The sequence below is a fragment of the Vidua macroura genome, chromosome 4 (genome assembly GCF_024509145.1).
Source record: "Vidua macroura isolate BioBank_ID:100142 chromosome 4, ASM2450914v1, whole genome shotgun sequence".
NCBI classification, from domain to species: domain Eukaryota; kingdom Metazoa; phylum Chordata; class Aves; order Passeriformes; family Viduidae; genus Vidua; species Vidua macroura.
This window is the reverse complement of record NC_071574.1, coordinates 61,261,362-61,278,197: the sequence shown is the minus strand read 5'-3', so window position 1 is coordinate 61,278,197 and position 16,836 is coordinate 61,261,362. Positions and strand designations below refer to the sequence as shown.

The window sequence follows — 16,836 nt, the reverse complement described above, 5'->3', positions numbered from 1 at the left end:
AAAAGATTTATCTAAACCTTACCCCAAAAGGCACAAAATCAATCTTCATAACATAATGTGAAAGCAGGCCAGAAGGAAGTAGAAGATAGTTTCAGAAAGGTGTGAAGGACACTCAGGAGGCTTACAGTGGTTTTGTGATTATATTGCATCTTTGTTTTAACAAGGTAGCTAAGAACAGTTCTCATTGCTCAGCCAGGGAGATGGAACAATCTCAAAAGGAAATAATAATTACTGGAAGAATTAACTCAGTTTGCATTTTTATATCTTAAATAAGGAACAGAAGGTGTTCTCTTATCACAGCAAAAATAGGAAAAAGAAGGAAAGTATTTTTTGTCCACTGCAGCAGATTGCCTTGTAGTATATTTATCTTACTAAATACAACAGTCCTTCTTACACTGAACAGTGTTAATAATATAATGATGAAGTCAGTGCTCTATTTTATTCAGGATCATACCAAGCAAAAAAATGACAGGGCAGAAAAGTACATCAGGTGTAGAATTTATCTAAATGTTTCCAAATTTCAAAGAACTGGAATTGATATTTATATCTTAAAGAAAAAGAAAAAAAGAAAGAAAATGAGAAAGAAAGTGAGAATAAACACAAAATCAATAAAATACTACCAGATAGAAGTTAAAAGTACTGATTTAATTCATATGTTGAGTCAGATAAACAAACTGTAGGGTAGATTTCATTAATATATCTAAACCAGCTTTTTTCAAAATAGACCAAAATAGAAAAAGCTTAATGAAGTATAAAACAGAAAATTTCATATTATATTGTGATATTATAAAGAAAATATTTATGGGAATATAAAATTTGGAAAATAAATTTCAGATTCATCCACCATGTTCAGTTATCATTAGAGCCTCAAAAACCTGTTTAAATAAGCTGCAACCAACCCTAGTAAAGCATTCTAAGAAGCATCCTTCAATTTAAAAGGAAAATATCTGTGTCTTAATTACAGGATGAGTGAAACTTACATGTCTACATTGTACTTAATACCCATATCAGAAAATACAATACAACATTTCTAAGAACAAAAACATTACAGAGTTTGATACTTTTGTGTCAAGACCTGTAACAGCAATCATAGAAAAAGGGTGTAGGAAAAAAACTGATTATAAAGAATCTTCCATTAGTTGTAGCAGAAATAAATCATATGCAATACTGGGCGAAGAACCTTGATATACTGACTACCAGTAAAATAAACTGAAATTAAAGAATCATACAATTTTTTTTATGTTGGAAAAGGGCTTTAAGACCTTTAAGCCCAATCATAAACCTAACACTGCAAAGTCCACCACTAAACCATGTCCATAAGGGTTCAATCTCCAGTAAGCTTTCCTTGTCAGGTTGGAAAATACAGAAAGCTGATAGTCTTTAGAAGAGAGGTGGTGAACTAAGAAGATTTTTACAAACACCTTTTTGCAGAGTTCGAATTTCCAGTGATTAAAACCAGACTTGTCCAGTGACCTCGCAAATCCTAGCCTTTCCATTCAGACTGTTTCATTTCCTAATTAAAATACATGTGTTGGTGAGCATCAAAGTGGAAGTTAAGGAGTTAAAGATAAGGTCAAACTGAGCATGTGAGAGACAGCCGCATGTAAATAAGTCTTCAAATTATTGAAGTGGAAAATAATTTATTTAGGAATCAAAGGAAGGAAGGCCTCATTTCTGTGATACAGAAGTACAACTCTACTCATACCCTTGCTGATGGGTATTTGAGGTGAATGCTGACTGCCTGAGGGAACAGACCAATGTATAACATTCAGGTTTTCTTGAGGAAAAGCTGAATACACGTCACATGTGATGTTTTCATTCTATTTGTCAGATTTCAGTAAGTGAGGAATCTGAAAGGAAAAGCCTGGTAGTACTCACCAGTGAACAGATGCCTTCTTTCTTTCCTCTTTCCTCCAGAAGTGTGTGTTTATAAAGGTATAGTGCTATAGTGTAGTATATAAATAGTGGCCTAACTATAAAACTGTACTGTATACATGTAATGTAGAATTTAAACAGTATAATGTTAATTTCAAAGACCTTAAAATTAAATACAAGGATGTTCCATCAAATACTATATTAAGAGAATCGGTTCTAGGTCCTGATGAACATATTTATGCTCAACATCTTCTTGTACTGATAAGGTGGAAGCATCTTGGGCCCCATCAGTGTTCATCTGCAGATACAGTGTGGTTTGAACATACATTTCTGATAAAGAAATTAGTTTTCTGGGATCAAGTACAGCCAAATAAAAACCAGTGTTATTCTTCAAAACATTTATGTATTAGACACTGAACCCTAGAAAGTAAACTAACTTTGTTCTTCTTTAACCATAGGGGGAAAAAATCAAGACATTTGCCTGTTCTTTTTTTCGAAGACCCTGTATTTGCTATTCATGCCTGATTTTGATTGAGTCCAAGGAAACTCAGAATATGATTTAGTTAAGAAAACAACTTTTATTGATCTCTTCAGCTTTTCAAGTTTGCATAATAATAATCTTTTACTTCTTCCTGTTGCAGGGAAGCTTACATATACACACACACACAGAGTGTTCAAAAGTACAACAGTAAATTAGGCAACAGTTCAGCGTAGGCCTACTTTAGGCCATAAGTCATGTCATTCAAGGTAATCAGTTTAACTAGTTCATGAAACTAAGTGGAACTGTGGTCAAGAGTGATCATACCCTCTGATGTGCACACTGCCTACTAGTGCTGCTTTTCCCCCTCCAAAGAGTCCAGGCTTTTCCTGCTGAGTTTGGTGGGTGTCCTGTACGTTTTGTTCCTTCCCCTCATATGTTTTACCCTGATAGGATGCTGTGGAGCACCTCTACCAGACTGAACTAGAAGTTTTCCTTTTTAATTTAATATTGTCTAAGAATTTTTGCTCTGTATTGATTGATCTCAGTAGCTAGTTTTTCTCTTCCACACCTTTCCCATCATCTCAGCATTAGCTCACTCTGGCTAAGTCAAAATGTTGTGAAACCACCAAAATAACTTGACATTCTTTCCTCTATCCCACCCTTCAGTGCTTAGTCACAGGTGTCACTGCCCACCAGGATTTGCTTCAGGATGATTTCACCTTCTGCCTTCTCAAGTTTTTTTTTTAAATGAGAAATGTAGAAAAGAGTGAGTCTTGTGCTTGGCCAACAAAACCCTGCCTTCTTTGGTTTTATGACCACATTCAGAAAATACTGTACAAAGACAGCTCAGGTGAGATCCTCAGTTCTCTGAGGATCTAAGAACAAGACCATAATTCCTTACCATGTTTATTTCCCAAAGATTTTCTTGGCCATTTTCTAATTCAGTCAGGTATAACATTTGATTCCAGGCTGAACTTTATCCATTGGACAGTATGGTAGCCAAGATTCACAAAAAGCTCCCTAGTAGCTACTGCTGGCCTTGTAACCCGCATTCATACATCCACATCAAGGAACTCTTTCATGCCAAGTGCTGTCCATGACTCAGTGTCTGTCACACTGCAGCCAGGTGGGGTGAGGTAGATCTGTTCCCCCTTGTTCTATGGGAAGCTGTCAGTTCGTTTGAACTCTACTGGAAGTGAAGCCAATATTGAGCAGTAGAGTCAGTTTAATATCTCTGTACATTTGAAAACCATTTGTCCTGGGATAAAACCAAACATTTAGTTCTCAAATTGCCACCCTTTCCACCATTCAGCTTTTCCAGTCCTTCCGAGCCCAGCTCTCTGAAAGCCTGCTCTTTGGCACAGAAAACAACAGCAGCACACTTGAAAGAGCAAAGCCTTTTCACTTCAAGAAACAGCTGCGGGCAGGGATGGAAGATAATGTCTGAATTTGTGAAGGAGGAATTGTAAAAGCAATGGTGTTGAGATTGAGACAATAATCTTGTTTTCTGAGTTTATTTCACAATCAAATGTTTCCTTGATCTTGAATAGGAGTCTATAAGCTTACCTTGCTCAATGCTTGGTTAATTTTGAATTATTTATATTTATTCACAGAAAGCCTGTCTTGATATCCAGGCACACTACATAACACATTGCAACATGGGGAAAATGTTACCTCTCCTGAGCACCTCCTCGATAACAAGCCAACAAGAAATTCCTTCACACTCTTAGAGTTAGGTGTCATGCCAACCACTTCTGCAAATTTTGGAAGTCTACAAAAGCAGCAGCAATGACTTCCATGGTGCCTTTGTTTAAGATGGAGGTCCTGACAAGGATGCTTCCATTAAATAACTAAATCTTGGAATTGTAGTAAATATTGTTGGGAAGAATCTTGAAAATTTATCTGGACCATCTCTAAGATATTGCTGGCAGAGATTTTGTTGAATCTGGATGATGTAAAGTTAAGCACAAGTGACAAATACTTTAGCCATCTCTGGAAAGGATCTTTGTTTTAATCCTGACAGTGTGAGGTAAATCTGATCTTGCACAACATTTTTAGGATATTCAAATGGTGGAACAGAGATGCAGCTCATTTGAGATAGCAAGAAGCTAAGATGAAAGTGCCAGATTCATCTCCTTTAGAGTTCCCTGTAAAAAAAGGGAAAGCTGATATGGTATTAAACTTCACCTGCAATTATCATTTAGTGTCTGAACAGGTCCATATTATTTGTGTGCATTGTCCCAAAGCCCAAGTCAGGAAGATAAGGGCTGATGGTCGTTGCAATATCACGATATTCCTTCTGAATCTCCTTGGCCACAGACCATGGAAACTGTCAACAGCACTTTGGCATTTGGTACCTCTGTGGCTGCCTGAAATTATTGTATTGTTCTGTGCTCTCCTTTCTGTCTATATTCTCCCACTGTCTCATATCGTGCTGTAAATGTAAGCTCAACACTGATCTATTTTGCTCTGTGATTGTACAGACACTGGTATTAGGGTTTCTGAAGTGTTTTACACTCACACAATGATGACTTCCTGTCTAAAGTTCACTAAATGCAAAATTATTCACTAAATGCAAAATTGTTTAAGTTTACTAAATGCAAAATTGTATAAAATTCAACATGGCCATAAAACAAAGTATAAAAAAAGCCAGTGGTCTGTATCTAATCTATCTAAAATATTGATATTCAGCATAAAATAATGCCTTTGACAGCTGTGGTTTTCAGCAGAAGTGCCTTTGAGCAGTTTTTAAATCATATTTTGGTATTCTTATCCAATTCAGTTCTAAAGGGAACTGAAATATTCATCTTTGCAAGGAAAAAAATAAGATGCAATGTAACACACCACAGAACTTTCATGAACAAACTAAAAATCCAGCAGAAATATTGATCCCACATGATATTTGCTACTCACTCTAACAGAAGGTATTTAGGTTCCAACCCTTTAACTGTTCTTTAGGGCTGTATCTTATGAAACAAGTCATTTGAAAAGAGTGTGTTATTATCCTCGTGATCCAAGTGGCATGCAGCATCTCTGTGACTGCATCAGACATTGCCCATTACAGCTGTGTGGCAGCAGGATGATGAGCACCATCAGATCACTGACAATAACTGGACACTGCATACTCTGTTCTCAATCTCACTTTGACATTTAACCATTGCTTTAAATTGGTTCCAAGCAAAACTCTGTCATTTTTCCCTATGTCACCTTACAGTTCTTCAGCTTTCACTGCACTTATACATAAACAGCCATTATGTTCAGAATTTAGCTACCTGAATCCATACCAATTTCAGGCATTTTTCTTAGGCTCTTTATCTGGGTTTTAGGCTTTTAGTACAAGTCTTTTCAGCAGCTGGCCATTTAATAATGATGTTTTCTGACACTCGCCAACAGTTTTAAATCCTTCATTTAAGCTGAAGGCTTTTCTACAGAGGAGAGTCAGAAATCAATTTTAAATTACAACTTCAAATTGGAAGTTTAACTCCAGAGGATGGATGCTATATTCTCTAGTACATAAGATTTCCATTGAGCTCTGCAGTTATGACACTGCAGCAGAATAAAGCCTTGCGGCTCAGGCAAGGAAATGGGACTTCAGCACTTCCTTGCAGTAGATAAATAAGGACTACAGTGAATCAGGTTCTGGCTATGAAGAATAAGCCAAGGCGTGTTGCTATGCCTCATTCCCCACAGACAAGACTACACCACTGAGGCACAGCCTGTCACAATGACCTCCACAGAGGGGATGCTTCAGGATGCTCAGTGGAAGGTTCTCTGGAAATACATATTCACCTTAAATGTAAAGTCATGTATGCCAAAAACAAAAACAAGCTCTTTAGAAGTTCAGTATACTTATTTCTAAAAGTAACTGTAGCAAAGCTGACTTTTTAAGCCCCAAATAAGCAAATACAACTGCCATATCACTTGGCAGGACCAGCTTCTAACTTCTAACACTTTGTTTCTTATCCTTTCCTCTGTATCTTCCACCACAATGTAGGCAAATACGTTATTCCTGTTTGATAGCAGCAATATCTCTCCTGAGTCAGCTCTTTTCTAAATTACTCTTTTCAACTATTTCATTTTCACATTTTGAACATGATTCAAATTTTAACCGAACACAGTCAAGCAAATCCAGCACGAAAGACACTCCTTACAGTCACTAGGTTATTGCAAATATATTCATTACTTGTGATATTTACTGAGAATTTACAAGGAGAATTTACCAATGGTGAATATTAGCCTTACACTTCTATTGCCATTCTTGTGAACATGTTGCTGTTTCTGAAGAGTTGAACATGAGGAAAAATGTACTTCTTTGCTCTCCTGATAGTAGCACCACTGGATATACATATTCAGGAGAGGGTAGATGTTATGAGAATAGGAAATATTCAAGGTGAAGAGTGTCAGGTTCCTTTGCTTCAGTAGTATTAACCAAAATAGAGCTGTTTTCATTTTACCTGAATTGACTACACAATTTGTGTAGTACCTTACTTAAAACACCTTTTAAATGTCTGAAAAATGTTATAGTTCCACACCATATAAGGGTCTAGCTTTGGTAAGGGGTAATGATGCTGTACAATACCAGATATAGTTCTCTATCCAGCCTATACAGCAACAAAAATTAAGAAATGAGACATATTTTTCTATATCATTAGCCAGAGTACAAGGTCTAGGCAAACAAAGGTCTCTGTTCCCTGGATTATTCCTAGCTGTTGTTGTGCCTTAACCTAGACTAAGAAGAGAAAATGAGATAAGTACATCATGGTTTTACCAGAAGTTTTTTGCACATGAGTAAACAGACATTTTTCCTTGATGACAAACTTATTTTGTAGATGATAGAGCTGGCTTAAATTTAATTTTTCTCAGTTTAAGTGGAATGAAATGTAAGAAAGTATATAGCAAAGCTGAATAAGGTGAGGATAAACTGACAAAAGGCAAAGTGGGCAGCTATGCTGGTTTTGGCTGGAATTGAGCTAAATTTCTTCAGAGCAGCTAGTGTGGGGCTGTGCTGGATTTGTGCTGGAAACAGTGCTGGTAGCTCAGGGATATTTTAGCTATTGCTGAGCAGCACTTCCACAGAGCCAAGGTCTTTTCTGTCCATCATCCCACCCCACAGTGAGGAGCTGGGAGGGGACACAGCCAGGACAGCTGACCCCAACTGACCCAGGGACATTGCACACCATATCTCACACCCTATGGCTTTGTGCTCAGTATATAAAACTGGGTGAAGAAGGAAGGGGGAAACATTCAGTGTGATGGCATTTGTCACCATGTCACCATCACATATGATGGGTCCTACTCTCCTGGCTATGGCTGAACACTGCCTGCCCCTGGGAAGCAGTAAATAAATTCCGTTTTGCACTGTTTGTGTGCACAGCTTTTGCTTTCCCCATTAAACTGTCTTTACCTCAACTCACATAACTTTTATTCTTCTGATTCTCTCCCTCATCCCTTCTAGGGGGAGCGAGCAAGTGGCTGTGTGGGGCTGAGTGAGTTGCTGCTTGGGGTTAAACCACGGCAGTAACACAGGAAAAAGTATTATTTAGAAATGGGAAATGCGAGGCTGGCAGGGGTTAAAAGCAAAGAAGATTAAGTCTGGATATGATCCAGCTGAATACTTACACAAAGTGTTCACTGGTCTTGATAACTGGTATGATCAGAGCGGCCATAATTTAAAACATTGTATAAAGAAGAATCAGTGTTGCAAGGAAAGAAGTCAGTGATCATCTTTGAGACTATGACTAAAAGAAGTGGACCAAAATTCAGTCCTGCAAAAGGCCCTGTACATAGGAACATCAAAAATTTCTAATGTGGATTGGAGTTCATCAGTGGAAATTACTGAGCAGGGCACTGACCACAAGGTGACAGAATTATCCACATGGTATGTCCATGAAAAGGGCATATGTAATTATAGGCTGTACTAGAACTTATTTCCAGTAGAGAAGGGGATGTATTCTTTCCAACACATGGTCCTGGGGAAAACTCACCTACAATTCTGTGTTTCATTTGGGTTATCTGTGTGAAACCAAGACAGGTTCAAATGCAGACAGATGCAGGGCACAGGAAATGAGAAAGCAGTAGGAATAATAGAAAAATAGAAAATGTTTCCATACAAATCAAAGAGTGAGAGGGGACATTTTTGCTGTCTATCAAAGCTCCAGAATAATCCTGGAGGGGGAGAGCATTTTAAACTAACAAAAACTTAAATTAAACACAAATCTTGTAAGTAGGTTAAGAAACCTAGTCACAAAAACAGATGTTTCTGGCCATTCAAAGAGTGAAGTTCTGGAAGATCCTTCTAATAAAAATGGAACACAGAGAACTAATGTAGCTGGTAAAAGTGGTAAGCATTACTGCCTTTAAAAAGATTAATGTATGATAATGATGTGTTGTACTGGCTGTAATAACAGCATGTAGTTCAGGCTTCTGGTTCTCTAGAATATTCTTTCTATTATCCTGAGCATGGAGGGGAGTCTACATACAGCTTACAGTTTTTAGATCTACTCAATGGATCAACACCTCTTCTCATCAGAAAGCAGGAGTTGTAACTCTGGATCAGACACCCTGTAGGCTTGTCAGACAGCACCTGGGTGCTCTTCATACACTATTTCCATATATTTATTTATTAACTAATACACTGAGCAACTTTTTTCTATGATTTCCAGAGTGATTAAAAATGGCTTTAAACCTTTACTTCCAAAATTCATGTTTTATTCTACATCCATTATAAATATGCATGGATATAAAAGGGCAATACTTTTTTTTTCTGCTCATTTTTATAATTTTAAGAGGCAGCTGCGACATTATACACAATACACTAAATAGATTAATTCCTAATATTCCTACATCTTCATACACAACTTACCTATTCCAGTTCTCTATGAATTGATTGCTATTCTTGAGCAATTATACCATCTCAAAAAACAAATCCACTTTCTCTTGTTATACATTTTCACTGGCTTTTTTTTTTTTTTAATTACATATTGAGTCCAATATTGTGGGAAATGGTGACTTTTATAGCTACTAGTGGGAATATGAAAATACAGCTTCATTGTGTATTAAATTCTCTTAGATACATTTTCAAAGAGGAGATATTTCCCCATATTGTTTAGGTACTTGGGAAAATGCCATCCTGAATAATATTTTATAAGTACTATTGGAAATTGAGTATTGTTTCAAAAGCAATGGACTCTTCTGAACTAGATAGTTGTGCCAAGCAAAATATCTTGACAGGAATAAAAGATTATGTTAGCAACATTCGTAATGGGGAAAAACACCTCAGGAAAAAAAAAAACAACAAACATGCAAAGAATAAATAATGACCTAATTTAAATCCATAAATACTTCATGTGCTTTTTTTTTATTTGCTGTTAATAATGGCTGCAATGCAGAAATGTGTTCTGGATAGAAAAAGAACTAAGTGCCATGAAGGCATTTCTGCAATAATTTACTATTGAACTTTGTTCATCTTGTTCAAAACATGACCACAGTTTTGTACCATGGGAAAAAAAAATAAAGGTGGTAATAACTCATGGAAACTACTAACTCAAGAGAGCCCAATTAGAAGCCTTCAAAGGCAGGAGTATGGGTATCTTTTTACCTTAGGGTGTCTGGACAAGATTAACAGCATGCTTTCACTCTAGAGTATTTCTCAGTGAGTTACCTCAAGGTTTACAATTCCAGTTGTGCATGGTTGAGACCTTACCTGGAGGAAGGTGAGGGGGGCTCTTTTTCACTTGTATGTTTACACAGCATGACCAATGGTAAAGGTCTGAAATTTTCTATCAGTACAAGAAAATGGCAGCTATGGCTCCACAACACACAACTGGTAAACAATCTGTCCCATTCCCCACTCAAATAATGGAATGTTGTAAACCACACCTCATCATGCTTTGCCAAGGAATAGGAAATGGTAATCTCATCTTAAATGCAAGATGTACTTACCCTTTCAAGCATTTTACATGCATTTAGATGCTTCCTCCCTACTAGCAAAACAATACAAATATCTCCATGTGCCCCCTGAACATATCGGGCAGAACATACATGTTTTTGACTTGTTAGGAAACCCAGGAAGCCAAAACAATGTGAGTATATTAAGGCACAATCACTTCCTAATAAAATATATTGGGAACTCCTGGGAAAGTTCCTCAAAATTAAGCACCCATTGTCTAGATAGGCAGCAACATCTATGCCATAAGTGACATTAAAAACATTTCTACGTTAATATACAAATATCTCTTCTCTAAGAGTGCTGTTTTCTCTCTGCTTCAAGACCCAAAATTATTTTAATTGAAATGCATTCACATAATTCTAATTATATACAGTCTACATTGGAAAATTACATTGAAATGCATAAAGAGCAGAGAAACACCACATTTTAGGCAAACTTTTCCATTGCCTTCCACCAACTTTACAAGATACGCTTTCTTATGACATATTATCTAGATAGGGAGTAGAAACTCAGAGTAATAGAACATGCTAAAGAAAAGTTTCAGAAAGTAAAGGTGATGGAATAAGTATAGAGTAAGAGAGACATCACCATTTAAAACAGGCAGGCGGGCAAAGAGACGACTATAAACAAAACTAAAAGCGTGGGCATCCATCCCAAAAACCATGCCCATTCATAAAGGCAGGTTTGAAGTTACCTGCCATGTGCTTAAAGCCCAGCTGACGATGTGCTAGACTTGATCCTGTGCCTAAAATCAGCCACCCACTCTCTCGGTGAGGATGGCTGGACAAAGGCGGGCTCTCCCGCTGCTTCCCGGGCAGCGCACCCGCAGCTGGCAGCCCGCGGGAGGATCCGCGCCCGCGGCTCCGCACGGAGCGGGGCCGGACCCCGCCCGGCCGGAGGTGCCGCGGCCCCGGCGCAGCGCGGGCGGGGCGCGGTTCGGTACCGCGGACAGCTCCGCACTCACCGTCCTCGTTCTCGTCGAAGACGGGCGCCCTGTGGGAGTGGCCGCCCCCCATGTTAGTCCGCGGCCGGCTCCGCATCCCCCGCCGCCAGCATCCCGCGGGGCGCGCCGGCGGCACCGCGGCAACGGGGCAGCTGCCCGCCCGCCGCCTGCCCGGCCCGGCCCGGCCGGGGGAGCCTCCGCAGGGCTAGCAGTCACCCTGCGACATGAAAGCGATCCGTCTGCCCCTGGCAGAGAGCGCTGCTGGCTGGCGCGCACCGACTTGGCCCTTCTCTCATCGCGGAGGGGCAGGGGAGGGAGGGAGGGAGTTAGAGGGGGAGGGAGGGATGGAGGGGGGAGGGATGGAGGAGGCGGAGGTCCTGCTGCCGGTGGCTTTTGGTAAGCGGTAAAAGCTGGATCTACCTGGATCCTCGCGGATCCTCCCTCCTCCGCTTTCCCTCCTCCCAGACCTCCACTGGGGAGCGCGGAGTCCCCGCTCCTGCCCCGGCAGCGAGGACGGCCCGCGCCCTGCCCTGCCCTGCCCGCCCCCCGGCGGCGATATCTGATGGGGAGCGGGTGCAGAGCCGCTCCTGCCGCCCGGCCGCGCTGGCAGCACCGGGCGCCCATCGCTCCCGAGGCGCGGGAGAGGCGGGAGAGGCGGGAGGGTGAACCCTGCCCTGGGTCCAGATGCTTTTTGTTTTGTCTCCCGACTGGGAGAGGGCGTTTATCGCCGGCAGCCCGGAGGGACGCGGCCGGCTGACCGAAGTTCGCTGAGTTTACAAAGTGGCAAAAAGAATCAAAGGGAGCCGTTCCCTCCCGCTCCCTCCCGCTCCCTCCCGCTCCCCGGGCGGGGCGGCCCCGGGAGCTCGGCCGGAGCGGGCGGGGCGGCGCGGGCAGCCCGGCCCCGCAGCGCCACCTGCCGCCCGCACGGGGCAGCCCCGCCGCCGGGGCGGCTCCGGCAGGGCTGGGGGGGTGCGAGTGTGGAGATGGACAGGGAAATGTGAGTGTGAGTGTGAGTGTGAGTGTGGAGATGGACAGGGAAATGTGAGTGTGAGTGTGAGTGTGAGTGTGAGTGTGAGTGTGTGAGTGAGTGTGCAGATGGACAGGGAAATGTGAGTGTGAGTGTGAGTGTGAGTGTGAGTGAGTGTGGAGATGGACAGGGAAATGTGAGTGTGAGTGTGAGTGTCAGTGTGAGTGAGTGTGGAGATGGACAGGGAAATGTGAGTGTGAGTGTGAGTGTGAGTGAGTGTGGAGATGGACAGGGAAATGTGAGTGTGAGTGTGAGTGTGAGTGTGAGTGAGTGTGGAGATGGACAGGGAACTGTGAGTGTGAGTGTGAGTGTGAGTGTGAGTGTGAGTGTGTGAGTGAGTGTGCAGATGGACAGGGAAATGTGAGTGTGAGTGTGAGTGTGAGTGAGTGTGGAGATGGACAGGGAAATGTGAGTGTGAGTGTGAGTGTGAGTGTGAGTGTGTGAGTGAGTGTGCAGATGGACAGGGAAATGTGAGTGTGAGTGTGAGTGTGAGTGTGAGTGAGTGTGGAGATGGACAGGGAAATGTGAGTGTGAGTGTGAGTGTGAGTGTGAGTGAGTGTGGAGATGGACAGGGAAATGTGAGTGTGAGTGTGAGTGTGAGTGTGAGTGAGTGTGGAGATGGACAGGGAAATGTGAGTGTGAGTGTGAGTGTGAGTGTGAGTGAGTGTGGAGATGGACAGGGAACTGTGAGTGTGAGTGTGAGTGTGTGAGTGAGTGTGCAGATGGACAGGGAAATGTGAGTGTGAGTGTGAGTGTGAGTGAGTGTGGAGATGGACAGGGAAATGTGAGTGTGAGTGTGAGTGTGAGTTTGTGAGTGAGTGTGGAGATGGACAGGGAAGTGTGAGTGTGAGTGTGAGTGTGTGAGTGAGTGTGCAGATGGACAGGGAAATGTGAGTGTGAGTGTGAGTGTGAGTGAGTGTGGAGATGGACAGGGAAATGTGAGTGTGAGTGTGAGTGTGAGTTTGTGAGTGAGTGTGGAGATGGACAGGGAAGTGTGAGTGTGAGTGTGAGTGTGTGAGTGAGTGTGGAGGTGGACAGGGAAATGTGAGTGTGAGTGTGAGTGTGTGAGTGAGTGAGTGTGGAGATGGACAGGGAAATGTGAGTGTGAGTGTGAGTGTGAGTGTGTGAGTGAGTGTGGAGATGGACAGGGAAATGTGAGTGTGAGTGTGAGTGTGTGAGTGAGTGTGGAGATGGACAGGGAAATGTGAGTGTGAGTGTGAGTGTGTGAGTGAGTGTGGAGATGGACAGGGAAATGTGAGTGTGAGTGTGTGAGTGAGTGTGGAGATGGACAGGGAAATGTGAGTGTGAGTGTGAGTGTGTGAGTGAGTGTGGAGATGGACAGGGAAATGTGAGTGTGAGTGTGAGTGTGAGTTTGTGAGTGAGTGTGGAGATGGACAGGGAAGTGTGAGTGTGAGTGTGTGAGTGAGTGTGGAGGTGGACAGGGAAATGTGAGTGTGAGTGTGAGTGTGAGTGTGAGTGTGTGAGTGAGTGTGGAGATGGACAGGGAAATGTGAGTGTGAGTGTGAGTGTGAGTGTGTGAGTGAGTGTGTAAGTGTGGAGACGGACAGGTAGATGTGTGTGTGTACATGCATACACGTGTGTGTGAGTGTGTGTACAGAGATGGACACAGGTAAATAAATATGTGTACATGCATACACGTGTGTGTGTGTGGAGATGGACAGGGTAAATGTGTGTCCATGTACATGCATACACGTGTGTGTCTGGAAATCACTCCCCTCTGAAAGTGCATTAGGGAAAACTGCCAGCACTGGTAAGGGATTACACGGATCACCTGCCATGTAGCAAACAATGAGAGCTTTCTAGGCTTGCTGTTGATATTTATAGACAGAAATAGCTGTATCACTCCCTTACAAAAATTCTACCGTTAGCAACCTTTGAGGTGAAGTAGAAACAATTGTGTTTGGCACTTCTTCCAAAGGGAAAGAAGTAAAAAAATTAAATATCTATATTAATACTGTATCCAGGTCAAAGCCTTTGCAGTTCCTCCAGGGGAAACTTGCAGACAAAAAAAAAAAAAAAAAAAAAAAATCAAATGGAAGTTGCATTTTTGGCTTCTTCACTGTTACATGGGGAGAAGAGGGAGAAGGAATAGAAGCCAGAAACTAGGGTATATATGTTTCCATATATAGAGGCAGAAAGTCTTACCATTCTCCTGTAATATTTACCACCCTTCTTTCAGTATAGCTGTTTAGAAAAGCCCAAGAGCAAATACTACAAAGCAGAAAAACTTTGTCTCTTTGCATATGACTTTTACCTGTCTTAGTTACTCTCATGACCTGTCTTTGAACCCTATATAATGCTGCTGTAACCTCTCTGGGAAAGGCTGATTAGACTTAAATGAAGTGGGTAAGATCCTGCACTGTGTGGTTGAGAACTTAGAGCTTACTGCCTCTACAAACCCAGAAAATGGATAAATTCAGACATGGTGATGTTTTTTCCATAAGTAGACATGGACAGATTGTATCACCTGCTGATGTTCTTTACTTAAATTATTTGGGTTACCATTATTTCCATATGAAAAAATTTGCAAAATAGGGAAGCTTTCAAAACTTTGACCCATGATTATTCTTCTAAAATGGAGTCTGGAAAGCATGACTTACTCGTTGTTATTCTTTTGTTTATTATTCACCCATTCAAAGATTTAGTCACCCAGTCAGAAGCAGAAATAATGTAATGTTACTGAGTTTGTGTTCTTTCAGCCAGAAGACAGCAATAATACTTAGACATCACAGAGCTTCAGCTCTCTTTTGGGTTAACTAACCAACATGCTGCTTGATGTTAATCCATTTTCTTTAGCAGGAGCAAGGAGGACTGCACTTAGGTTTCAGCTGATAAGAGTTATCTTCTGTCTGAGGTAAGGGCTTACATCCAGTCACTCTAACTGCTTCAATTCACCTGGAAGTGTTTCAAAGTGGCCTTCCAAGTAATGTGAGGAACTAGTTTGCCAGTAAGCCCCCAGGCTGATCATTTTACACATGAGAAACCCATCGATAGAATATAGATATGAGAGATGAGCAGGAACAGTTTGGTATCCCATTGCATGCAGAAAATACAAATTTGTTGAAAACAACTTAATACTGCCTCCAAGAGTTGTTCCATTTATTTTTTGTGCCTGACTTCCTTCACATAGACCAGAAGTCTAACAAGTTTTCTGAGAGTACTTTCTTGATTTCATATGACAAGGCCAATCATGAACCAAAAGAGTTCTAACATTTACAGAAGAATGAGTTGTATCGATCCATTAATTAGTTACTCCAAATAGACTGGTGTGTCGTTTTGACTCCTTTTTGGCAGCTTTGCAATAAATTTGCCCTTGATTTGTGCAAAATTCAGGTTTATGTTTGAAGCTCAGCATAGCTAGGAGGTTAAGACAAATGGCATACTATTTTAATGTGAAATGTGAAAAATTAACATTTAGTAATAAAGTATTGATGAGACATTATTTTTTATTAATTGATAACATTATATTCCTCTATAACTCTTGTACTTGAGTAGTGCCAGACATTATCCTTCACAGTCATTTTCTATAGAAACAGACCAAAAAAAAAAGGATGGTCTGACAAGAATTGTTGGGTTTGCAGTTCTGAAAGCATTGTAATGTGTTCTTTGCATCAGTGTCTGTGCTCTGAGCTAAGATGTGTTTGTTTGATACTCATCATCTTCCTGGGAGGATCAGTGTTTCTGCAACTAAATCAGAAGTTCTTTATATAATGGTGTCCAATGGTACTAAGCTTAGATGTGTGCTCAGAGCCCAGCCAAGACTCAAGGAAACCAGTGGCACTTTTCCAGTACCTTTGACATGAGTGATATCAAGCTTTGGACACATGGGCTGTTTGTTCATGTGGTCCTGGGTTCCCCTTTGTCCTTTGTGTTGCATCCCGGAGTTTGGGTTTAGATTAGGGTTTTTAATTTATGTTAAAATAAGTCAAGTTCTGTAATCCCGCGTTTCCCCCGCGTTGTTCCCCCCCGCGGTTTCTGGCCCCATGCTCCCTGCTGCTGGCTCTTACCCCTGTGCCGCTCCTGTAACCACCCTGCCATCCGGCCCCGGGAAACCCCGTGCTGGCCACACGATCCCGCTCAGCCCGCGGCTCGGTGCCCGCCCCTGCGGGGTTCTCTGGTTGGTCGCTGTTGCTGGCGTCACCGCCACGGCAGCCGCCCCTATTGGACGGCAGGCCGTGGATCCTCTCGCCCCGCCCCTCCATAAAGCCCTATCCCGCCGGCAGTCAGACGCCATTTTCTCCCATGCGAGTGCCGGGAGCGGTCGCGCCTTTCCATCGAACCGCGCCACGTGACCAATAAACCGTTCCTGCCAAGCACGGAGTAAATGGACAAATTCCTTCCTCTTTGCCGGGTCCCTAGCGCACGGTAACAGGGGCTGGCCAGCCCACGCACCCGAGACACGGAGCCGTGTCCGGGAACCCGCGGCAGCAAACCCCGGCAGCACGTGGAAGCTACGCCACAGCCGGGCCCCCAAGAGCCACGTGCAGCCGGGGAGAGCAAAAACCCATGCCGCACTTTGCAATCCTGAATGCATGCTAAAC

General features: G+C 42.1%; 1 protein-coding gene across 2 annotated transcripts in view; it reads right to left on the bottom strand.

The window, feature by feature from the left end:
* STK32B (serine/threonine kinase 32B) overlaps positions 1–16,494 on the bottom strand; it is a 163,524-nt gene extending 147,030 nt beyond the window's left edge. The window contains exon 1 of one of the 2 annotated variants that reach the window (XM_053975150.1): positions 16,303–16,494. In XM_053975150.1, coding sequence (XP_053831125.1) covers positions 16,303–16,333 — 31 coding nt within the window. In that variant the 5' untranslated portion in view covers positions 16,334–16,494. Of the gene's footprint in view, positions 1–11,268; positions 11,345–16,302 lie in introns of those variants that run through there. The other variant, XM_053975148.1, reaches the window with a different exon arrangement.
* Between the last annotated feature and the right edge of the window lie 342 nt (positions 16,495–16,836).